The sequence below is a fragment of the Equus quagga genome, chromosome 12, assembly GCF_021613505.1.
Source record: "Equus quagga isolate Etosha38 chromosome 12, UCLA_HA_Equagga_1.0, whole genome shotgun sequence".
NCBI lineage: Eukaryota > Metazoa > Chordata > Mammalia > Perissodactyla > Equidae > Equus > Equus quagga.
Genome location: NC_060278.1, coordinates 53,376,726 through 53,402,424, shown reverse-complemented (window position 1 = coordinate 53,402,424; position 25,699 = coordinate 53,376,726). Strand labels below are relative to the sequence as shown.

The following is a 25,699-nucleotide window of genomic DNA, read 5'->3' as shown; positions in this document are numbered from 1 at the left end:
TTAATATGTTATTTTGTTCCCTCTTTTTTTTAGAGGAAGATAGCCCTGAGCTAACATCTGTGCCAATCTTCCTCTATTTTATGTGGGGTGCCCCCACAGTGTGGCTTGATGAGTGGGGCTAGGTCCGTGCACAGGATCTGAACCTGTGAACCCCAGGCTGCCAAATTGGAGGGCACAAACTTAACCACTATGCCACTGAGCCGGCCCCGTTCCCTAAGTTTTGTTTGGGTCCTTTGGGTTTCTACTCTCTGTTCTGCACAGTTGCCCTATAAGATCTCCTCTGGTCAGTGACTCAGCCATGCTAACAGTTTCCAGATCTGCATTTCCGCTCTTTACCTCTCTCTAGGGTCCCACTTATGCTGTGTAGACACCTCACACTCAATGTGTCTCTCAATGCTGCTCATCCTCCTGAGCTGCTTTTCTCAGTTGATGGCATCTCTACTTACCCTGATGCTCAGATTAGAAACTTGGGGGTCAGCCTCGATCCCTCCCTCATTTCCTATATCTGATCAGTTCACCATTTCTCCCTCGGAAATGTCTCTTGTCTTCATTTGCCTAGCTCAGGCTATCCTTATCTTTCATTTGGACTTTTTATGGTAACTAATAATATGGTTAAATCTTACTGAACGTGGCATCAGGACTTTATATTCACTTAAATATATGAAAGCCTATGAGGTAGATGTTATTAGTGTTGTTGTTATCATTGTAGATGATGAAAACGATGTTTCAGAGAGATTAAGCAGTTTCTCAATTGTCACAGCTGCTAAGGATTGAAGCCAAAGCATCTACCATTTTTCAAATTCTTCTTATTTGTCACAAGATTTCCCTTCTTCAGATCTTGTTTCAACCCACACCGCCTTCCCCTCTCCTCTCAGTGATCTCTTCATCATTCTTCAAGATTCATTTTAGACATAACCTCTTCTACCCTTTCCAGATTTCTCTGAGTAGAGGTAGATGCTTCTGCAGGGATTCCACAGCCCTCTCTACACATGTGACCATTATTATTTTGTATTTTAATTATCAGCTCACACATCCCCGAGAGTAGAAACCTCACCTAATTCATCTTTGTCTGTACAGAATCTGTACTCAGTAGGAGCTGGGTAGATTTTTATTAAAGAATGCCTCTATAAGTACTGTTTGTTGAGGGATTTAGTACTTGTTCTTTTATTTTTATAAGAATGCTACATTTTTTTCTACTAAAATGTTTAATTAGTGATGTATAATACCCACTTTTTTCTTTTTTTTTTTTTTTGCAGAAACGTTGGTTTATAACATTACATAAATTTCAGGTGTGTATCATTATATTTCGATTCCTGTGTGGATGACATCGTGTTCACCACCCAGAGACTAAGTACACTCCATCACCACACACATGCGCCTAATCACCCCTTGGCACTCCTCCCTCCCCGATTCCCCTCTGGTAACCACCAATCCAATCTCTGTCTCTATGTGTTTATTTGTCGTTGTTTTTATCTTCTACTTATGACTGAGATCATACAGTATTTGACTTTCTCCCTCTGATTTATTTCACTCAGCATAATACCCTCAAGGTCTATCCATGTTGTCACCAATGGCTAGATTTCCTCATTTCTTATGGCAGAGTAGTACTCCATTGTGCATATATACCACATCTTCTTTATCCGTTTGTCCCTTGTTGGGCACCTAGGTTGCTTCCAAGTCTTGGCTATTGTGAATGATGCTGCTATGAACATAGGGGTGCATGTATCTTTATGCATAGAATACTTGCTTTTCGAACTAAGCCCCCCCTTTGGTTTTCTGAAACAACATAGGGAGATTTTAATAACAAATCCCTTTTCATTTGTTCCCCGGGTTCCCACATCCTATTTGATATCTGGTGACCTCTAGATCCCCTAATATCTTTGTTCTCCCAGCCCATTTTCCTGTATCACTCCACATGCCTGCATTCTATCTTCCCATGTTTTGCTTTCTGCTAGGCAACAGGTAAAGTGTTTTACTCCTCACTTAAAACTTGAATTTCACTGCCATTTTTCATCTTCTGTGACCAGTGATGGGAATTTCAGGTCCTCAGGATGAGGAAGATATTTTTGGGCAATGGGAATCTTAAGAATTTTCTTCAAATCACACCATATTATGTCTTTGAAGAAAGCTTCATGTATGTCTTTTTTGTAATCATTCTTCCAAAATTGGTAAAAAGCCCTTTGCAGTTGACGAAACTATGGTGTGACTGATGAATTATAAATAGCAAAGCTTTCTTCTCTGCCAAGATGCTTGAATCTGATTTGTACAAATCTCTGTCACTGTCTTCTTTTGGAGAAGATAAGATTTTATTTTTATGCAGAGACAATGAAGGCTTATCTTATACATCTCTGGAGTTTGAAAATGTATAGCTCAAAATAGAAAAAAATCCATAAATATATCCATTTTCTAATATCAGAAATCTAACAATATGTTTTTAACTTGTTAATCTCAAGTTTCTAAGGATAAAACAGAAATCATGTAAAAAAATGTATTAATATGGACATATCCTTGATTTGATAAGCATGATCAATTTTTGGATTGTTTTAATGAAATAAAATATTTATAAATTTTAAAAAGTCCCAAGAAAAATGAACAAGATTTAGAATATTATTAACTTTAAATGATCTGAAAAGTATTTTAACTGTCAGTTACATGAAACATATACTTCCATGTAGAATTCTTGAACAGATAGCACTTTAAGTTTAAATTCTCTGTTCCTAAGTAAAAAATTTCAGAACTCCCTTAACCAACATCAAACACAAAATAGATATATAGGTAGCTCATTAGCCAGTTCCTCATGAAAAAAATCAATTTTTGGAGGAATAACTCTTCAAAATGAGACCAAGCTTGAAGAAAATGATGAATCCATTAGTAATGGGATGTAACAAAACGCACTGCATGTGGCTCATTCAATCAGCTGGTCCCACCTCTTTATTTATTTATTTGTTTATTTTTTGCTGAGGAAGGTTGGCCCCGAGCTAACATCTGTGCCAGTCTTCCTCTATTTTGTATGTGGGTTGCTGCCACAGCATGGCTGATGAGTGGTGTAGGTCCACACCTGGGATCCAAACCCACGAACCCAAGCCACTGAAGGGGAGCATGCGAGCTTAACTACCATGCCCCCAGGCCGGCCCCCACCTCTTTGTTTTATAGATGAGGAAACTGGTACCCAAGGTGAAACCACACCAAGTGAGTGAACAGGCACGACTCCAATGGCTTTGTACCTCCGCTCAAAGCTTTTTGTTTCATGTTACTGTGTGGCCCCTTGTTGACCCAACGTGACAGTCAAAGTGCTCTGAGAGCTGAGCAGAGGGACTGAATTTGGGAGGTAAAATCAATAGATAAGCAAAACTGAAAACTTTAGACTTATCCTGCGTTGGAATACAGAGAGAAATAAATAATGAAGAATGCGGCTTCTTCTGCTTCCACTGGTGAGTTCTCTCAGTGTTTGGCTGATTTAGTACAATTTAAATGAGAAGGGCCCCAGGTTTCCTGAGACAGCTTGAACTCCCCATGACTTTTTCTGTTCGCCCATAAATATACTCATTTGCTGCTGAAGTAAGATGAGATAACTATTTGAAACATATGGGGCAACAATTTTTTTCTGGCTTATTGTCGCTGAGGACCATCATCAAGTTCAGATTTCTAAGAGTTCAACCTGTATTCTTCTATTGGTATTTTTAAGAGAAAATAAGTAAAATTTGGTGAATTACATGAAATTGGACTACTGTAGTAACACTTTGCGCGACTAACTGGACTCCACATTAATCTACGAGATACTTTTCAATAAAAATATTCTCTTGTGCAGCCAATTCTCTTTCTCAGAAATGAACCCCCAAATATTTATTCTGTTATAATAATCCTTTGCTGAATGAAAACAATTCCAGTCAATATTCATTTTCATGTGATACAATATAGGCATTTTAAAATAATAATGTGATTTCAGTCAAATTTGAGACCTGAGACACACTTCTTATAGTAAAACTAAAAATCTTGAACAAAATTTTCCTACAGTTAATTCTTTGGAAAAAATGATATTAAGTATTTTAGGTAATTTATTTTTCATCGAAAGTATAGAATATTTACCCATTTGTATGGAACACTTATCCTATACTATGTGCTGAACACAGCAAGTGAAACAGATATGAGTTCTTTCCTCTGGAATTTTTTGACAAATTCTAAGAAGCTGCTATGACAGGACAGATAAAAAACAGTCCTTTACTGTGTCGTTGAAAAAAACTATACATTTGCAAGTTTTTAGCTTATATTTGGATTTACTGGTTATCAGGACCACGATGAATTCACATTGTGAGGAAAAAAAACCCTCAGAATATAGGAACCAAATTTTCCACCCTTATAGCAATGTAAGTATAGAAATAAATGAAGAAATTCATACATTTTTAATAGCTTAGAATCACCAGGAATTTTTCACATGTAGGTGATATATGCGATCTAGAAGTTCAGTTATGAACATAATAGTAGGAGAATTTTACAGATCAAATCTCAAGAACACATCTTTTTGGTATTGCTCATGTTATAATACAATTGATTGTACCGTGGGTACCAACTTCACTAATTAACGTTATCAAGAGCACTTCATCTATCTATGGAAAATATTCATGCTAGATAGACAACTCACACAGCTACAAGTTTTAAAGACCCAATCTGTGCATTAGGACAGAAAAATTTCATTAATAGGAAAACATCCATTAGTTGACTACTACAGTAAAAACTTCATCATATTGGTGTCATGAGAAATATCTTCCTTTTCCTTATATATTAACTGAGCTGCCTAGGTATGCCAGAAATTGTGTTATTTATGGTATAAGAATTTTAGAGTCCATCCCTTTTGGGATCTCTTTGGGAACTAGAAGTCAATTTGTAGTTTGATTTCTTCTACTTCATTTCTACTCTATTTCCGATATTGTGTTTTTTTTAAATTAACAGAACAAAGCCAGTACTTTCACTGCCATGTCGAATTGAAACTTTCGAGGGATATTCAGGAATTGTTCTTGGACTGAATAGTCTTCAAAAGTTTCTGGTACATTTCTGACTTCAGAAACCTGGGATAGGAATCTCTTTCCATGTGCATGTACACTATTCTTTGAGCCTCTTCAAAACATGTTCGAGTGGGTTCTTGAATATTCTTGATGATAGCTTCTCTTGTCAGACTGTCAATGTTAATCTGAAAAGTGAAATTACATTAAGAGCATAAGTAGGCATAATTGAAGATGAGAATACAATGGAAAAGTTTAATTTATTCCCCCCTCTCCTTTTCAGTGGAATAGGGTAATTTCTTTTGCCGTTTCATAGGTGTCTAAAAAAGGACATAAAAGATAAACTCTTTGCTTTTTTAAAAGTCAACATCAACTTCCGCATCTCGGATTGAAGCAAGCATGAGGCCCGAGACCAGGGGAATCTCCGAAACCACTGATTACTTAGGAGGATGCAAGTGGTTTGTTAGCAAAGTGCACAGACAAGGAAGTTTATCAGGTGGGGGTCTCTTTTAGGGAAAAGGGAAGTTGGTGCTATTTTTAAGTTTATCTTCCTTAATAGTTGTGAATGTTGATTTCACTGAATATGCCCTGAAATGGGAAGAAAGTGAAGAGAAGTGGAGAAATACGGGAGAGAAGTGGTTATTTCAATAAACCAAGTATTTTCCAAAAAGGAGTTTTGAGGAACAAGTCAGGAATGGAGGACTATCATGAGGGATAGGAACCTCACCTACCATCCTCTACCCTTATCCTCTGAACGAGATTTTCCCTCCTCATTCTCTTTCCACCAGGAGGAGTCTCAGTGTGTCTGTTTCATTCTTGACTATTTTCTTAAGACAGTTGCAAATGATGGGCAGTGAGTGACACCAATGTGACTGTTGGCCGAATTGGCTGGTTTTGAACTAAGCTGAGCGTGAACCCTAGTGTGGTGATACAGATTTTGCCCAACACCACTCGGGGTGTCAAAATGCCTCTTTGTGATGTCTGTAGTTCCTTCTAGCAAAGCCAATTCTTTTTACAAGGACTTCTTTTTCTTTTAAACTTTCCTGGGAATTAAAATAATTTAATAAGGACAGGCTTTGTGGTTGGATAGGCCTAACTTTGAATCCTAATTTTCCCACTTAACTGCTGTGTGACAAAACAAGTGAGTTAACTTCCCAGATTCTCAGGTTTCTTCTCTGTAAAATAAAGTTCACAGTCCTGACTTTATAGATTACAGGAGATACTGGATGTAAAGAGCTTGACAAACATGTGTGCATGGCAGATATCAGCGCCCTCCCAGGGATGTCGTGATCTCCATTTGCTGTCATTGTCACATAGTTACCTCTCTAGGGGACTCTGGCTGGATGTAAATCTTATACAGCTTCCTTGCTCTAGAAATTCTGCTCCACCGTGAGGCGATTTTCTTATAGGTTTCACATTCCATCCAGAATTTAATATTCTCATCACTGTGCTCCATTTTTAAGTATGCTGCATAGATGACTGGGCCATCTAAAAGTCATGGACAAAGAAATTTATTTGCATGCATCAAAATCTGAACAATATTTAGTGCTGTTAAACCTAAAAATCTGAATCAAAGCTCCCAAATTAGTGAACAAGTGAATATTTTATAATCACACACACACACACACACACACACGCACCGCATCACACTGAGATCTATACCTCTGAAGCATATTTTGACAATGCTGGCCAATGGTGTAGTCACCCATTTATTCCTTTATTCTGAGTCACTCAGAGCAAAATGCCCGCTAGTGTGACTGGATCTGGGATGGAAGAGATCACCAGGACCCAGAAATAGGACTTAAGCCGGATCTCTGGACAGTGCCCTGATCCGGAAACTGACACGAAAAATCTAAGGCCTCCAGCCAAACTAGAGGATTAGAACAAGGTTTAGAAGCTAAACAAGCAGGTCAAGTTTGAGAGGAAAATATCCAAGCCAGGTAGAAGTTATAAATTGATCAATTTGTACAGCCTGGGATATTTCTCAAGGTCCAATCAGAGCAGGAGACTGTAGATTGATCAAAACTCAACTTCATATTTATGATTTATGGTTCCAACTAGAAATGAAGGGCCAGGCAAAGAATGTAATTCGGATGGGTTTTGGGAAACGGTCTCAAAATCCAGAACAGGACAGTGGAGATGTGCAGTACAGTCGCCAAATGACACGACGTCAGAGATGGTTATCTTCAGCTCTGGTCTTGAACTGCCTTTGTGGAGTGAGTCAATAAGGCCAAACATGTGGGAGGAGCTTTTCCCATTGAGGCACTATTGTCTAGGCACTAGTGTTTGGAGAAGAGAGTTAGGCCAGCTCTCACAAATCTTGTAGAGTAAGAATCTTTGGGAGGACCAAGAATTCTCGAGATTCAAGATGAAACCTCTGAGATGAATATTAAACTTCTTCAGTGACTAGGAAGTCTCTTGGCATCTCTGAGAAACTGCATTGGTAAATGATGCCACAATAATGTAACTTGTGATTGATAGTAATAGAAATGGCTGTGTAGGCACATTGAATCTGTGACCTCGCGTAGAATTTTGATTAACAATATCTTTGTCAGTATCATTAACGGCTACAAGAAATAATGATAATCAGATGAAAGGGCAATGGCAAGTAAAATCACATTTTCCTAGATCTTCACATGAGAGTTTAGATCGAGTTTCCCAGCACTATAAAGCTGAGTTCCTTGACTCCTTGCCTTCTACTGGCTCTGTCAGCATTGACATAAAAATAAAAATAACAATTAAGGTATTTTGTGTTCAAGAGGCAATCTCAAATAGAGGCAGATCCTTTCGAAGGAGGTATCGGGGTTGGGGAAAGCTGGCAATCTACAAGAAATGTGCCATCGTTGAAATACACAAAATTAGAGCTTGGCTTATTATTATCAAGTGAGCAAGAGTGGCCTTCACAACATTGAGTGGGAGATGATTCAAAAGGAACATCACTTGAGTTGAGAGGACAGACGAGATGTGGGTAGAGCATGTATAAAAATATAACATAGGAAATGATGTGAATTAGATATTCCTTTCCAATGGGGGAATACATTTTAACTTAGATTTCAAATGAGAAGTTTATTTTCACACCAAGGTAACTTTGAGATGTGCCTCACCTCATCACAGGCACAGAAGGCTGGAGTCAGAGAATACAGGGGTAAACTTTGGAGCTCCTATTGGAGAAATAGCTGAATGGATGGGCAAACCAAAAAACAAAACAAATCAGAACAAAAGGCCATTTCTGGCTTACCAAGGAAAGCTGAAACCCAATAATTTGCAGTGTGTATTGAAAGAAATAGGGTTCTGTTTAAGAAAATACAATGCAATTTGACATACTTTGTACTTAGAGGGATTTTGACTGAGTGCTTCATTAGGAACAAAAAATAAGGACCCTAAAATAAAGAAAGGAGCTATGGAACAGGAGAAAAATGAGATAGCAGATAAAATCTACAGATCTTGGCATGAGAGTTAACCACTAGTCTACTAGGATGCGTTGAGTGGATGCAGGTGGGGGTAAGGAGATGCTCTGGAAACCAATACTGAGTCCATGTTACAGTATTCTGAATGTCTGTTCAGCCTAATTGTGTAGTAAAATGTTTAGAGACTCTCATTCAAGAACCTGCTTGCATCTGTATCTGCCTTCTCTAACTTTCCTCCTGACTGAGTGGAGGAAGGATCTTTTTGGGCTGGCTTGACAATTCTGAACATATCAAGTCTTTTGCTAATGAAGCCATCCATGCATTGTGATATATATTTTATATAGATACTTGATGTGGTAGATTGTAGTGTTGTTCTCAATTATTCCCTGGTCTTGTAGAAGGATTACACTCATGTCTCATTTATATCAGCTTTGCCCATGAGACTTGTATTAGCCAATGAAATACATGCAAAGTACCAGGTGCAGGGGCAAGCAGAAGGAGCATCAGGTGGTTCTGCCAATGCTCTTCCCCCAGCCATGAGAAGGACACATTCTGGAAAATAGCTGTTCCTTTAGCCTGAAGGCCAGAATGAAGACAGAACAGCCCTGGAGGTGACCCCAGTCCTGGTGTAACATGAACAGGAAATGAACCTTTCTTGTTGTGAATTCGTGGGATTTTAATGTTGTGTGTTACCGTATCACAACCTAGTGGAAGCTGACCTGGGCCACTTGAACCTATGTGATATTTCAGAGACGATTCTGGCGTGTAGAGCAAGCAGACTCACATGATCGGTATGTTTTACAGAGTTTTGTCTTCATCGGGCCGATTTTTACAAGTTAGCCATGTGAGCATCTGAGAATGCCTTTGTAAAAAGTTTGTATAAAAGTGTTGTATAAAAGGAATCTGAGCACTTAATCATTCAGTTTAGAATTTCGATTGACTCATACAACAAGTGAATTACAAGATGGAAAAACCTTTTCCAAATCAGGCAATGTAGCCCATTCTACAGTTTTAAATGGTACTCCTTCCTGCATGCTACGCTCGACAGACTGATTCTGCTTGAGCAGAGTGAACAGGGATAAACAACAGAATTGCTCATTAAGTGAGAAGATGGAAAAAATAGGTTTGTGTCATATGTAGCGTGCGCCTTTTCCTCGAAGAATGAGAGTGGTGCTTTGGGACTCTCTAGCGTTTAGTTCTTTTAAAACTAGTAACTGAAATTAGTATTTCTATGACACACAGGGTGACATGTATCAGTGTCTTAATGCAGAAGGAAAACGTGACATTCCTCCTGGCTGAATCAGAAGAGTGGCCCATCTGTTTCAGGATTGTTTTCTGCGAGGCAGCAAGGCTCACCCCGTGCCTTAAATCCTGAAGGGGAGCTGTGTGCCAGTCTGCCATCAGCAATGGGCCTGAAACAATTTTACATCCATTTTACTTTCAATCCATACCACTGGGGATGATGAATTCCACATTCCTACCAGCCTCTGTGTGAAGTTTTAAAGTAAATATTCTGTTTTATTGAAATTCTCTGGTTTGGCTTCTGTGATATTAATCATTTCTGGGTTTTCTCCTAACTTCTCTTTGCTGTATTCTTATAAAAGTAGCTTAAAGTACTATGAGTTGTTTTTAAATACAGAAAACTTCTCATAAAGATAATAACCATTGTTAGCAATTTGATACATTTCCTTTTATTCCTTCCGTCTTTTGTTTATGTTGAACTTTCTCTCACCTGCACAAACACAGACACACACACAAATGATCTTATTGGCATTATACCGTGACAGCAATTTTGTATCACTCATTCATACTATGTAGCAAATGCTTTCTCCTTTTTACTTTTAAGGATCATGTAACAGTCCGTTGTAGGACTATGCTATATTATATTTAGCCTCTCTGCTATTTTGAATAGTTAGATTGTTACCCCTTTTTATATTATAAATTATTCTACATTGAACATTTTGGTTTATAAATCTTTGCATTTATAGTTATTTTCTTAGAATTAATTTAAAGGAGTGGAATTCCTAGATTGATGATGTAGTATTTTCGGTGACTCTTGATACCTGTTGTATAATTGCTTTCAGAAAGATTTGTTTTTTCATCACCAATGGCAGTGTCAAATGGTCTACTCATGCCATACTTCCCAGTCTGATGGGGTAAACCCAGTGACTTGTAATTTTTAAAATTTTTATTTTAAAAATATTAATGCTTAAACATTTTTCTTTCTTACTGACCATTTCTTTTCTTCCTGTGAATTTTAAATCTTTTCTCCATTTTTCTTTCGCATTGTTAGAGTTTTCTTGAATTTTCGGATCCCTTTATATATAAAAGACACTCTGTTATATTTATTGCATTAACATCTCTCCTCTTTTTATATTATTTTTGTTTATTATTTTTGTGTGTGTGAGGAAGATTGGTCTTGAGCTAACATCTGTGCCAATCTTTCTCTATTTTATGTGGGATGCCACCACAACGTGGCTTGATGAGCAGTGCCATGTCCGTGCCCAGGATCCGAGCCAGCGAACCCTGGGCCACCTAAGCGGAGCGTGTGAATATAACCACTACGCCACTGGGCCAGCCCCTTGTTTATGATTTTTGAGGAATATTTGTAAACCCTCTAATCTGAAAAAGCCTCAGTTTATCTATCTGACTCAGCTTTCAATCTTTTCTGCACTTTTATTAGAGAAAAATCTCTAAAACAAAAGTCTGGCCACAATCCTTTGTTTATAACTTTCAACTTTTTCCCATTGCCCTAATGGTAAAAGCCAGACCTCTTGGCAGTGGCTGCAGGGCCCATTAGAACACAGCACTTTCTACTTCGGCAGCCTGTTCCCTTATCACTGATGGGCACAGTCTTTGCTCGAGCCTGCTCCTTGTTAAGCAGTGTGTCACCTCCACACTGTGGCATATGCAGTTCCTTCTGTGTGGTGGCCTTTCTGCCCTGATAAGACTCAGCTTAGGTATCTCAGTTTCTGAAAAAAATTGCTCTGAACCGCTCCCCCTCACGCCAGGTTAGATAAATGTTTCCTGGCAGTTGACAAAGAGTGCCTAGTGCCCACTTATTTTAATTATAGTTCTATCTCCCTCCATGTCACAGTCTATTATATTTATTGATTTACTTCTATTCCTTTCCAACTCACCTGCAAACCTTTGAGAATTAGGACTGCAGTGCACTCATCTCGATGTGCCCAGTGCCTACACACCCCCTGATGTGTAGCCGAGACTGAATAAACAAGTGTTGGTTCATCCAGCCTTTTGGATCCCTCATCTTCTCCATTTAAAAGCGACTCTCCCTAGGCTTTGAAAAGTGCGGAAGCAGGCCCTAATTACTGAGCACCCGAGAAGCACCAAAGACTCGAGGATTATATCTGGCGTGTTGTTACTTTTTGGTTTTTTTGAGAGAGAGAGACAAAAATGTACTAACTGAACAGTGATGTCTATAAAAGGCCAGGTTTTGTTGTTTGTTTTTTCCCTGCAAGGTGAAATGCATGAGCTGTTAAAGAAGACAAAATGGGCTACTTGGGAAGGGCTGAGGCATGACAGCACAGGTAATAAGAGGGTTGGCGAAGGGAACCATGGCAACAAGAGTTAGCGGAGGTTAGAATAAATGACAGTGTAGGAAGCTGCCAATCCACAGTGAGCAGCACAGAAGTTCTCGCAGATGCAGAGAGCTGAGAGAATGCCTCTGCCTCTGGGATCAGGATGCCCATGTGGAAACAGCAATATCCATCAGTAGCTCCTAACGCCCGCTTTGTGCCGTGAAGATGAAAATGAAGATGCACTGGCCAGCATAGGTGGTTGATCAGTGTGGAGCTGCCTTCACTGCCTTCAGCAGAGTGGTCCCACACTATTCAGCCTGGCATATCCAAGGTGATTGTGATCATTGAGGAAGGGAGGAAAGCATACAGTACATTCGAGGATGATTTTGACCAAAATTATAATTGATGCAAACCCTGAGATTCAGCACACTTGCCTATCCGGAATGGCTTAACTGGATGTCTGCTCTGTGTCTGTGCTGTTGCAGACTGAACAGGCCATAGAAAAAATCCATAACTGTGCTTTCTCGCTTGAAATCATCACCGCTCATTTTAAATGGGCACTCAGCATTACCCAGTCCCCCCACTTTCCTTCCTTAATATCATGGTTCTCCAAATCTCCAGAAATGATTTCACATCTCCTCCCTTTTTAAAATGCCGACACATCCTTTCGCCAGCTCTCTGCTGATGCCCTTGCCTCCCACTTCCCTGAGAACAGAGATTTAATCAGGTGGAGATTCCCTCATCTTCCCTCCACCAAATCCACAAACTGCCCGCCACTGGTACCTGCTCTTTCTAGCTTTCCTCCTGAGAGGAAAGGATCCCTGTTCCTTTTTGGGCTGGCCAAACAGTTCTTCTTTGGCTCCCACCTAATTTTGCTTTCCCTGTTGCTTTGCATTTCTCTGTTGCTGTTAAAAATGTCCCCACTCTCTTCTGTGTCATCAGTTTCTTCCTCTCTCATGGTTGCCATCGTTTACAAATGCGCTGCTGTATTTTCTAAATAAAACCAATAATAACTATTGACTCTATACTCCCGATACTGACCTCATGCCTCCTTCCTGTTTCTACTCTTTACTCTGGTGACCTTCCCAGCAAAATTTATGTAATTCTCTATATTATCTGCCTTGCTTCCTCCTGTCCTAACCATCTCCACCACACCCCTCAAACTGCTCTTGTCAAGGCACCATTGACTTCTGTATTGCCATATCCAATGGTCCCTGTTCTTTCCTCATCTTAGCTGGCTTCTCAGCAGCCTTTGACACAGTTCACAGCTCCCTTCCTGAACTGCTCTCTTCTTTGCCTTCCATGCAGATACACTGTTTTGCTCATCCTTAACTTACCCGATGCTCCATTTCCATCTCCTGCGCTGACTACTCCTCTTCTCACGATTTTGAAATATTAGTGTCCACCGCCATCTCTGGATCGCTGATCTCCTCTCTCTGAACTCTCCCTATAAGTGATCTCATAACCACATGGCTTTGATTAGCATCTATCTGCTAATTACTGCTAGATCTGACTTCCCCACTGAGTTCTAGTTTTACCTGGGTTACGGCAACAGGCTTCTCACGGTCTCTCTCTGCTTCTATCCTTCAGAAGGGAACCAGCCTTTGTTACTTTTATAACCACGTGGACTCTTGTTACTCTGCAGTCTATGGCCATCCACGTGGCCTATAAGGCCCTACACTCTCATCATGTTGAACTTCTTTCAGTTATTGGAAGCCGCTAACCTTGCCCATATCTCAGGGCCTGTCGAACGTGGTTTTCCTCTGCTGGAGCCGCTCTGCTCCCAGACCCCAGAATGGCTGGCTGCTCCTCATCATTCAGCTTTTAGCTCATATTGTACCCCATCTCACAGTTCTTCTCCAGTCATCCAATTGAACTGCCCTCTTGCACTGCCTTTCTTGGTCCTATTGCCTGGTTTTATTTTCTTCAAAGCACTTGCCACTTTCTGAAATTAATTTATTAATTAATATCTTTGCTTGTCTATCTCCTCCCTCTAGATGGAGCCCATGAGCCGAGCACAATGACCTTGGCCTCTTTTGCCCCACAGTCCTGGCACCTGGAAGGTCACCAGACACTCGGGGGACCCAGTGAATCATCTAAGGGGGCATTAGTTGCAATTTTACCAAACCTCTTTTTATTTATATTAAACATACTTATTAAATATCAGCAGGCATCCTCTACCCTCATCTTTTGAGATTTGGCCAACAAATATATGTATGAGCCTTCTGCATTTTTTCTGGCACTATTTTCTGACATTTTAATCAAAATCAAAAATAAAACTTGGATTAGTCAAAATTTTGATTTTGATCATTTTTTTTTGTCTTGGCCTTTCCAGTATGAAGAACCCTTGGGTTTTAGGCAATTGTCAGTTCCCTTGTCGTTTGAAATGCACACTTCTGTATCTTTTCTAGTTCTACTAGATATAGCCATGAGAAATATGGATTTTTACTAGGTTTATCCATCAGAAATACCGTAGAATTTTCTTTCCATTTTTCAACTTGGTGATGCCTGTCATTTTGACCATATTTTGAGGCACAGTGTCATATTTTGGGTCAACATCATTCAAGGAAAAATCTTTAGTAATTCTCAGGTATTTTTATGGGGAGATGACTAACAGCTCAGACAAATGTTTCCTGATCAATTAAAAAACTTATTACTGCTTTTATATGCATTTGAAAGTAATTTAATTCTTTCGTCAAAACTTGGACATTTGGAAGCTTGGAGGACCTTCTGTCATCTGTAGATGTGGAAATTTTGGAGTCCTTTCTGCTTAACTCATTGTGGAGATTTTTTAATGAGACCAATTTTCACACCAAATCCTGAGGAATCCCACACACTACATTTCTTCAATGAGAGAAGCACTCATTTATCCTTACTGAGCTTACTTCTTCTAAAGTTCCCTATTTTTAAACTACTGTCAGTCAGACCACCTTGTCATTTTACGACAGTCTGAATCATTTCAGTCCCAGCTCTAAATTCACTTCTTGTGAGAATCTTTCCCCGGGAGACCTGGCCATGCCTCCCCATCTATGTTCACCCCTCAGCGTGTGCATCAAGGTCTGTGCTGAGTGCCTTCTCTTTCCAGTCTCCCTTCTTCTTGTTCTCAAGCTGCTTATGGTCCACGTATATTTTATCTCTCCTTAGTGAGGAATGCCTTCAGGAAAGCACTGGTAGCATCTTTTGGACACACTCCCTCCCACTCCCCCATAGGATCAATTTCCCTACATCGTATACAGTAAGAACTCAATGAATGCTTCACTGTTGAGAGATCATGCTTCAAAATGTATCAGCTAAAACTCAAAATGCTTTTTTGTTCTTAGCCATTCTTTGGGCAACCTAGACACCCCTCTGATTCTCAGCCTTTACATCTGGCAGTCCATAAACACATCTTGCTGCTGTCACAATACAACCCACGCTTGGGGGATATATTCTAATGCTGATCTTCTATAAGGCCACCCTAACAGGACCTCGCAAGTAATTTTATGTCAAAGAAATGTGTACATGTGTTTTTCTTTCTATGTCTAGAGCTTCCTTCTGCTTGTCCAATGTAGCACCAGACTTTTCCTGGGAAAAATGTAGCTTCATAAAACCATCTTTACGCTGGAAGCAAAAAAAAAAAAAAAAAAAATACTGCCAGTCAGCTCTGTATGCAGCCTTGGGTGAAAATGTTTGTCAAGGCTATTGTTTTTATTTTTTACTTTTTTAAACATTAGTATTTTTTTGCTGGGAAGGATTCGTTCCAAGTTAACATCTGCTGCCAGTCTTCCTCTCTTGTTTTCCCTCTGCAAAGCCGCAGTGCATAGTTGTGTATTCTAGTCGTCAGTCCTTCATTTCTTCTATGTGAGACGCCACTACAGCATGGCTGCTGACAGACAGTGGTGTGGTTCCGTGCCCAGGAACTGAACCTGGGCCAATGAAGCGGAGCATACCGAACTTTAACCACTATGCCTTCAAGGCTGGCTCAAAGCTATTGGTTTTTTTGTTGTTGTTGTTAAAGATTGGCACCTGAGCTAACAACTGTTGCTAATCTTTTCTTTTTCCTTCTGCTTTTTCTCCCCAAATCCCTGTGGTACCTAGTTGTATATTTTAGTTGTGGGTCCTTCTAGTTGTGGCATGTGGGATGCCACCTCGGCATGGCCTGATGAGTGGTACCGTGTCCACATCCAGGATCCGAACCGGTGAAACCCTGGGCTGCCGAAATGGAGCCCGTGAACTTAACCATTCGGCCATGGGGCGGGCCCCCTCAAGGCTATTGCTTTAAAAAAGTCTGTGTCTGCCTTGCCTTTGGAATCCCCTTCAGGATATTTCTAGAAGTTGCTTTGATCACCATTTTTTACTTCACCTCAATGGGCCATAAATGGTAGGCTCCCCTGTTATCTTCCAGGGATTTTCAGTTTTTGAAAAATCTCCTTGTTTTCCTGTGTTATGGTATGTGCTGCATGGGCACATGGGGCTTTTTTTTTTTAAGCACATTACCTGGTACCCAAGAAGTACTAGATATTTATCAAATATACATTGAACAAACGCACACACTGTTTTTAAAAAATTAACTTTTTTGTCAATAATATATTATTAAGTAGCATCTAGAATGCATCAAGGTTCCTAGCATTCTCAATTCCTAACGTCTTAATTTTGCCACGGTTCTGTTCTTAAATTGATGATTTTCTTGGATCCCCTTTGGCTGCGAGGAAGTTGGATTGAACTGTATCGGGATGCCTCTTACTTAATGGCTCCTCAGCAAACATCTCCTAAATCAATTCCTGTTCATCCATTGAGACCAAGCCTTATACAGCTCCTTGCCCTGTGGGTTTCTGAACTGCCTGTTCTTGGAAATAGTCTTTTAATCTGTGTCGAAAGACGCGTCCACCTATCTTAGCTAGAGGATGCATTTTGCTAGTGTTCTTGGTTGATGTAAACACACTTTATTCTCTGGTACACTTAATGTTTGTTTCTTAGTTTTATCCTTCTGATTGGATAGAGTCCATAAAATGATTTGTTTTATCTCCTTTTTATTATGTGATTGTTGAATCTTTACCTGAATTTGCCAGTAATTCAATTTCTGGTAAGACTCTGACTCTGTTTTTGCTGGTTTTAATAAAGAGCAGTACGCTGCCTTCCTGTCTTCGTCTTTTCTGTGGACTTTGCTTATTCTCATGATGCTAGATCTCTAAATTGCTAATTCTAGCTGGCTCCCACTTGAGATCATTACGAAGGAATTAACTTTATCCACTTTGTTTATGAGGCCTCAAGGCCTGGCACAGAAACTCTTACATAATATGGCTTGGTGTTTTGATCTTTTCTTACTAATATTTGTCTTGTATTTATCCATTGAACATTTATTGCATGCCCATTAGGTAAAAAGCACATTTTCAGTCTCTGGGAGAGGGGAATGAAAGGTGAACGAGAGGTGATCTGTGCTCCTAGGGAATTTACAAGCTAGTGAGAAAGTGGCTGTGGAAAAAACCCAATACACAAAAGAGCTGTAATTAGAACCAGAATAAACACTGATACTAACAAAATAGAAGAGAGAGGAAAAATACTTCCAAAAGGTTTCATGGAAAAGGTGGAAGTTGAATTTTGCTTTCAAGCATGGGCAGAGTGGACAGAGGAGACAAAGAGAACTTTGTGCAAAAGCCTGGAGAGGAAAGCCATAGATGTAGAAAATGGAGCAGTGGTCACATTGGTGGAAGGGCATGGGATGTGAAGGGACAGGGCTGGAGATGAATTTTGGAAAGTGTATTGGGTTAGGGTATACAGTCCTGAATATGAAGAGATTCTGGACTTTGTGGTAGGCGGCAGAGAAAAAGGAATGATATCCAGAGACATGAACTTTATTGCTAACAAAAATAAATACCAGGGCCAGCCTGATGGTGTAGTGGTTAGGTTTGTGTGCTCTGCTTCCGCAGCCTGGGGTTCGCCAGTTGAGGTCCCAGGTGTAGATCTATGCACCACTCATCAAGCCATGCTATGGCAGGCATACCACATATAAAATAGGGGCAGATGGACACAGATGTTAGCTCAGAGCCAATCTTCCTCAGCAAAAAGAGGAGGATTGGCAATGGATGTTAGCTCAGGGCTAATCTTCTTCACCAAAAAAACAAAACAAAACAAAACAAAACAAAAAACTACCAGTTATTGTGTGCCTAATCTGTATCAGGCACTGAGCTAGGTGTTTTATATCTAATCTGCACAATAATGTTGAAAAGAGAGGTGATATTATTCCCATTTTACAGACAAACAGTGTGAAACTCCAGGAGAGAGACTAAGCTGGCAATGCTGCAAAACATGGATTACAGGAGGTTGGGGCTGAAATCCAAATTATTAGCAGAGGCTCCATCCATATAGCTGATGGAACATATACTTTTGTCTCTTCCTCCCATTCCAATGTCCTAAAATTGACCAAGACATATATTTTTAAAAATTCAAAACCACACTGGCAAACTGGATAACAAACCGTAAGGAATACTGAAAAAGTGAAGGGCCATGGCAATTGTGTCAAAGAAAGAAACTGCGGCCTCAGATGTTCTTTGGCAACCCCCAAGATGAACGGGATAACCACCTGCACACCCCACTAATTAAAACATCAGATAGCACTGCTAACTCTCCACTCCTCAGTGAACAGGTCTAAACAGATGAAACATTCACAGCAAGGCTCATAGCGAATGGAACAAAAAGAGATCTATAGAAAAAAAATTATCGAACATTCGAGAGGAGGAAACACCACAAAAAAAAGTACCGAATTCAGGAAACAGGAGAATTTTCTTTGAGTACCCGCTGTATTTTTTCTGTACCTGTCTTCTAGTGTTTATCATTTTCTATAACCTCCTAATTTCCTACCCCAAACACAATTGACTGCTCACTTGAACGCACGTAGTCCTTTATATCTCTTGCGTGGAGCCTATGACTCAATCTCCCTCATACGCATTGCTACTTTCATTTGTACCATCCGACTGTTGATACGTATTTACAAGTCTGTGCAGACTTACATAAAGTTCCACTTCACTCAGACACAGACAAAGTTAGAAACAAACTTTGAGGAGATTTAGAACGTCAAGACTCAAATTTATTCTTATTTTTGAAGGCCCTAAGAACAGCATCTTGTTAACTTTTTGCAAATTCTAACTTTAGAAGGCTATGGTAAGGCAGTATATTTTGGTACGCGTTACTATGTAAGCGTATTTGCCAAGGGATCTACACATATACTTATGAAGAATAAATATGCACCGTGACTAATCCTGTTTTAATTAACACCAGCGAAAACAATAGTGGCTGACACGACAAACTATTTTCTGGTTTTCTTTTTTTAACTGTGGCAGTTGCCATTTAAAAGGCCATGAGAAGAGGGGCACACATTCATCCTCCAGAGGCCCCCTTTCCCCTAAGCATGAAACTGACTAGTTACTCAAAGATGACATAGACATGATACTCACATTTTGTAGTCATCAACTTTTCAAAAGACTGGGCCCACTGCAACACTTCCTCCAAAGTGAGGCTTTGAAAAGAAACACAAGGTGTTCATCATACCAAAACGTTCTCAAGGTTTTGCTGAATTCCCTAGAAATATCATCTATCTTCACAATAACACCAAAGTATAGTTATTCTCTATTTGTGTGTGGTTTTAGATGGAAGTTTATCTTCCTGTGATCTCTTACATTTTATTTTTATTTTCTAAATTGTTAAAATTTAAAAAATGATAGAGTATAAACTTGAAAATATGACAAAATAAATTTTAGAAAGACAAAATTCCACAGTCCTATAATCTCCTTATTCCCAAATCACCATTATTAATATTTTGACTTATTTCTTTTTAGTGTTTTTGTCATGTGAATGTGTGTGTTTTTAGCCAAGAAGTAGTCATACTCCACGTGTGTCATTGTGCGTGTGTGTACTTTATGTGTGACATATATATGTGTATATATGTAAATACACTTTTAACAAGCTTTTTACATGTCGTCACAATTGTCTTAGTAAGCATTTATAGTGTTATAATTTATAATTATACATTTATAATCATTTATAGTCATTGTGGCATATTCTACAAGGGAGCATTCCATAGTTTATGTAATTATTCTCAATGAGCATTTTGATTATTTCTCAGTTTTTAGCATAAAAGCTTGTTGTGATTAAGGCTTGCCATGCTCGTGCAGGACAATTCTTTAGGAGATCAGCTGATGTAGAATCAAAGTGGGTCAAAAGACACACACTTTCGGGGCTGGCCTGGTGGTGCAGCGGTTAAGTGCGCAAGTTCTGCTTTGGCGGCCTGGGGTCCGCCAGTTTGGATCCCGAGTGCAGACATGGCACCACATGGCAAGCCATGCTGTGGTAGGCATCCCACATATGAAGCAGAGGAAGATGGGCATGGATGTTAGCTCACGGTTAATCTTCCTCAAAAAGAAAAAAAAAAAAAGCACATTTTTAAGATTCTTGGTACAAATTGTCAAATTGCTTTTTAAAGGGTTATGTGTTGTGTGCTGCTGCCACCAGCAATGTGTTTGCCCATTTATCTATTAGAATCTTAGAGTCTGTCCACAAAGCCCACTTACATGCATTCATATAATAAAGTTAGTAACCCTCTATCTATTATGTATAGATATTTTCTCAGCCTATTATTTGCTATAATTTTTTTTCATGTTGAGGGTTTTAATTATTACTGTGAATAATATGTCATTACATTTGACCTAAATAGTCTTTAAAAAAAGCCATTTACCATTTCAAAACTATCTGTGAAAGAGACTGGCTTCGAGGCTTCATTTCTGTTTATTTTGTGAGCCATTTGGATGATGAAGGGAATTGGCAAGTGACTATGTATTCTTACATATAAATCGTTTTACTTTCCCTCCTTTAAAATACTTAATGTGTTCATTGCCGTTCCGTTTATGATGTATGCTTAATTTTCCTGCTTTCGATAATTGCATGTAATCAAAGACAGCTCTAGATGTAAGCAAGCTCTGTCCGCTGGCTGCGCCTGGGGTAGTTGGATTAATAATTGGTGTTGAAGGAACAGCCATCAGTATTAGCAGGTACTTATCACAATGAAGGAAGGTTAGTTAAAGAGGTTAAAAAATAACCTAGAACATGGAAAATTATTGGGAGTCCTGAAAAGGTCAAGCAACTTTTGTTTTCTACAAATTCAGCTGGCTCTTGCCAGTTTTAGATAGACTGTTATTAGTACTGAGTCTTAACAGTTTATCGCTATTAAGATTGCGTTCAAAAAAACATTTCCATGAAATCTTGTCTGACTCATTGTTCTTTTCTCTTATTAGAACTTTAAAAACGGGAACCCAAAATAGCCTTTTCTATCCAAGGAAATGGAAAGTGTTAGGCAAGTTACATTGTATGCCTATCTGTTCCACCCATTCCCATTATATAGGAAAGAATAAAATCTGCAACATGAGTGAAGATGCCATCATTGGCTAGGGTTAGCTTGAAATAAGGTGTTAGTACCTGAGAATTCCTTTGCCTCTGTGATTCATGAGATTTACGGAGATCGATCATGACTGGAGTAATTACGCACAGGGGTAAAGTTGTGAAATGAATTTTTTTTTTGGTTTAACCCCATTTTTGCTTGTAGTTTTTTCTTAGTATATCACAAGTTTCACGCTGTCCCATGGCTATCCAGGTGCCCTTATCAGAATTATTCTAAACTCCTTTGTCCTCTCACCCACCCAGATTTCCTAATAAAAATTCTCCACTTGTGTGCCCTCCTTTCTTTTAGGTAGGCAATGGATCCCAAACAGATACAGGAGCATTCTGAGATATCATGATGCTCAGAAAGAGGAACGAAGAGTCTGACTGTCCTGGGTTCTAATGCCAGTGCTGTACTTCATAGCTTTTAGTCTTGCTTAAAATCTCCAAGCCTCAGTTTTACTGTCTATAAAATGGGGATAATAATATCTCTCTCACAAAGTTATCATGCAAATAAAATTAGGTGGTAAACGGAAAGCATATATCAAATGACTGTTCTCCAGCAGCTTGCCATGAATGTGAAATCTCTTTCCTTGGCCTTCCCTTTCATTGATGGTGGGTCTACAAGCAGGTAGAAAGAAATGCGAGCCCTGCTGGTGATGCTCGATGGGAGTCATCAGCCCAGGAGAGGGAAGCTGTCCCCACATTAGCCTGTTTCATCTTCCTTCTTCCCCGCACCTGTGCAGTGCACAGCCTCAGCCGGTCCTTTAAAATGCTTGAGGTCTCAGCATCTCCTCCACACACCACCGCAGCCTCCTCCTCCCACACACCATAGCTGGTAAGCGTGTTTGGACATTTCGGGTCTTTGGGCAGGCGCATGTGTGTCGGGAGCGCCGATGGTAGTAGGGAGATGTGGCCAGAACTGAGGTCTCCACGTGGACCAGCTTAAGCGCTCTTGTTAACCTCACGGGCATCTTCGACTTGGGAATTCTTTCACGTGAGCGAGTCTAATCAAGTGCTTTGTTACCCTTCTCTGACATGCTGCTTTGCATTTGAATGCAGTCACTGTTTCCATCCAAATGGCTACATTTTTAGTTATTGCAAAGTGGAGAAGAAACTTGGGAACTGGGTAAGGGTTTGGTTACCCCTCCAGTCCCACCTCTTCCCACTAGGTTTGAGGGTTTCTGGCACTTTGTTGATGCACCATGAACATATTTTAGATCAAAGAATCTCACTTATACTAAACAATGTAAAACTTTGAAAAGAAAATCTAAGACTATTCCTAAGAGACTCTAAAAACATTCAGCTTGCTGAATTCTCAAATATAAGCCATGAATAATGAAAACGGAACCTTAGTGTAACACATGGCTGCTCTTCTGCTGGAATTACTCATGTGTAAATGCAAATTTTACCTTCTGAGCAAAATATATTAAGGTAGCAGTTGAATACATATGCACCTATTTATCATGTGATAAATATGCATTATAATGGCCATAGAATTTAAATGCTACTTACTTTGAAGGGGGCCTCTTAGATTCAGCTCTGCATATCTTACAAATCCAACAATTCCTCCTGCTCATTTTTCTAAAGAAATACAGCATATACTTAGTGTAATTTAGCCCTTTAAGATAATTATATGGTTAGAGTCAATTTCTAAAGAACACACAAAGTTATAAATCACGAAAAAATAAGGATGAGTTCTTGAAATTAATGGAATACAATCGCCGGTGGAGGTGGGGAGGAGAGAGGAGAGTAAAATGAATCATCTCATAAATATTTTATAGGAATATAGCTGCTTAGAGTCGGCTTTAGAACCCACCGGGCCCACCTACTCATCAAATAGCGGTGTTTTAAAAAGGTACGGCTCTCTGAAAAAGATCTTTCCATTTAGGGCCCATTCACGATGAATTTGTCAACTCCCCAATCTTCCCTGTTTGGATAATTCTTATTTTTAGAAAGATCTCTCAATGTTTTAAACAAGAATTTGCCTCTTTGTAATTAGCCAGATTTGTTGGTGGTGGTGCTGTCCAGTCGATCTGACTCCTAGCAACCCCATGTATAGCGAAGGAACCCTGCCTGGTCTTTCTGCACCATCCTCTCGCCTTCTGGTGCTGCGTCAGACAATGCTCTGCTGCTATTCGTAGGGTTTCATGGCCAATTTTTTCAGAAGTGGGTGGCCAGTTCCTTCGTCCTACTCTGTCTAGGCTGGAAGCTCTGCTGAAACCTGTCCACCATGGGCGACCCTGCTGGTACTTGAAATCCCAGTGACATAGCTTTCAGCATCACAGCCACACCCAGCCGCCATAGTATGACAACCAACAGATGGACAGACAGACAGGAGGATGTGGTTCCCTGACCAGGACACGGCGGTGAGAATGCCAGATCTTAACAACTAGACCACTAGGGCTGGCAATTAGCCAAATAAAGTAGTTCAAATAGCCAGATGAAAAATAAGCCTCTTTGAGGGTAAATTCTGAAAGGGGTGTTGTTTACCTGGTTTTCCCCATTCTGGGCAGTGTAACTTTGATTTTAAAATTTAGGTAGTTTTCTCAGCCCAGGCTTTATGTCACAATGTATGTCCTACAGGGTTTTTAACTCAGGACTTTGAGAAAACAACTGAAAAATTTGTTAAGGATAGTTAAATCCACACTTTATAGTGAGAACTGGAAATATTTTGCTAAACATATATACACACTTATATACAATGAATTATTAAGGATAAACAGTAAGGGGGCTGGCCCCGTGGCCGAGTGGTTAAGTTCGCGCGCTCCGCTGCAGGCGGCCCAGTGTTTCGTTGGTTCGAATCCTGGGCGCGGACATGGCACTGCTCGTCAGACCACGCTGAGGCAGCGTCCCACATGCCACAACTAGAAGAACCCACAACGAAGAATACACAACTATGTACCGGGGGGCTTTGGGGAGAAAAAGGAAAAAAATAAAATCTTTAAAAAAAAAAAAAAAAAGGATAAACAGTAAGTTTTTGTATCAGTCTTTATTGATTCATTTGAAACATCTGTTGAACCCTAACATGGGCTAAGTTCTGGCTGCTGGTGATCGACATACACCCGGTCTTTCCTCTTCCCATCCTCACTAGCAAGCCTTTAAAATTCCAGTGACGGGGACTTTGATACAGGAAGTGCAGGGGCGTGTGCGTACACGCAGGAAGAGAACCTAACCAGACTCGGGGGTGGTTGGAGAAGTCATTCCAGTAAAGTCATAGCTGAGCTGGAACCTACAGGATGTGCTGGAATGTGCTGAGTGAAGAGAAGGAGGCAGCTTGGGCAAAGGTCCGAATGGAAGGGGTCACGTCCTGGTTAAGGAAATAAAGAACGCAGTCACCCCATGAATCTAGAGTTTGGCAGGAAGAAAGCTCAGAGAAAAGGCTAGAGGGTTAAGATTGGACCAATAATCATGTTCAAAAATGTCTGTTGCAACCTTAAAATGGTAAGAGCTGATGTTGTAAGGATAGGCAGAAGTCAAGCACGTGAGGCCTTACACACCATCAGTTTCATAGTAAGGAGCTGGAAAAATCATTTAATGGTTTAAAATATGGAATAGACATGTTGACAGTTGAAACTAGTTTCGTGAGTAGAATGGGTTGTAGTGTGGCAAGGGTGGAATTAGGGAGACTAGTTAGGAGCAACTGCAGGAGTCTAGGCAAGGGAGGAATTAAGAAGACTAGTTAGGAGCAACTGCAGGAGTCTAGGCAAGGGATGTGACAGGCTTAGAGCAAGAAGGGAGTAGTAGAAATGGAGGGAAGAGATAGACTAGGTATTCTGGAGGAGGAACTATCAGAACATGTTGCTTTATTGGATATGGAAGGTGGAAGAAGAAAAGGAAGAAAGTTCAGGTGAGAGATTACCCTCAAGATAAAGGTGGGCAGTTTTCATAAACCATGTAAGAGAAGCCAAAAAAAAAGATGAGATGGCCTCGGAAAAGTATGAACTGAGAAAAGCAGATGGCCCAAGACAGCTGACTGAAGAACACAAACATTTAAGAGAGAGACTGAGAAAGGGGAGCCTGCAGGAAGAGAATCAGAACAATATGGTCTCAGAGAAACCAAGCAATAAGTTATCAAAAAGGAAAGAGTGGCCAACCGAGTATTAAGAACTAGGAAGAGATTAAGAGAGCAAGGAATTGAAAGATATCAGTCAGATTTGTTAACAAGGTCATCAGTAACCTTGGTAAGAGTGGTTTTGGTGGATCAAGGAGGGCAGAAATAAGAGGGAAGAAAACAAGAGGAAATGGAGACGTGGGCAAATGTAGGTCGACTTGTGTTTTCTCAGTTCTTTCCCTTCCTTCCTCCCTTCCTTCCTTCCCTCTCTCCTTCCTTCCTTCCTTCCTTCCTTCC

At 40.0% G+C, this 25,699-nt stretch overlaps 1 protein-coding gene across 1 annotated transcript in view; it reads right to left on the bottom strand.

The window, feature by feature from the left end:
• Positions 1-4,325: 4,325 nt before the first annotated feature.
• RGS13 (regulator of G protein signaling 13) overlaps positions 4,326-25,699 on the bottom strand; it is a 25,890-nt gene continuing 4,516 nt past the window's right edge. The window contains exons 4-7 of the mRNA XM_046679733.1: positions 22,864-22,932; positions 19,374-19,435; positions 6,319-6,485; positions 4,326-5,185 (exon numbers count right to left, since the gene is read on the bottom strand). Of these exons, the coding sequence (XP_046535689.1) occupies positions 5,000-5,185; positions 6,319-6,485; positions 19,374-19,435; positions 22,864-22,928 (480 nt within the window). The 5' untranslated portion in view covers positions 22,929-22,932 and the 3' untranslated portion in view covers positions 4,326-4,999. The remainder of the gene's footprint in view (positions 5,186-6,318; positions 6,486-19,373; positions 19,436-22,863; positions 22,933-25,699) is intronic.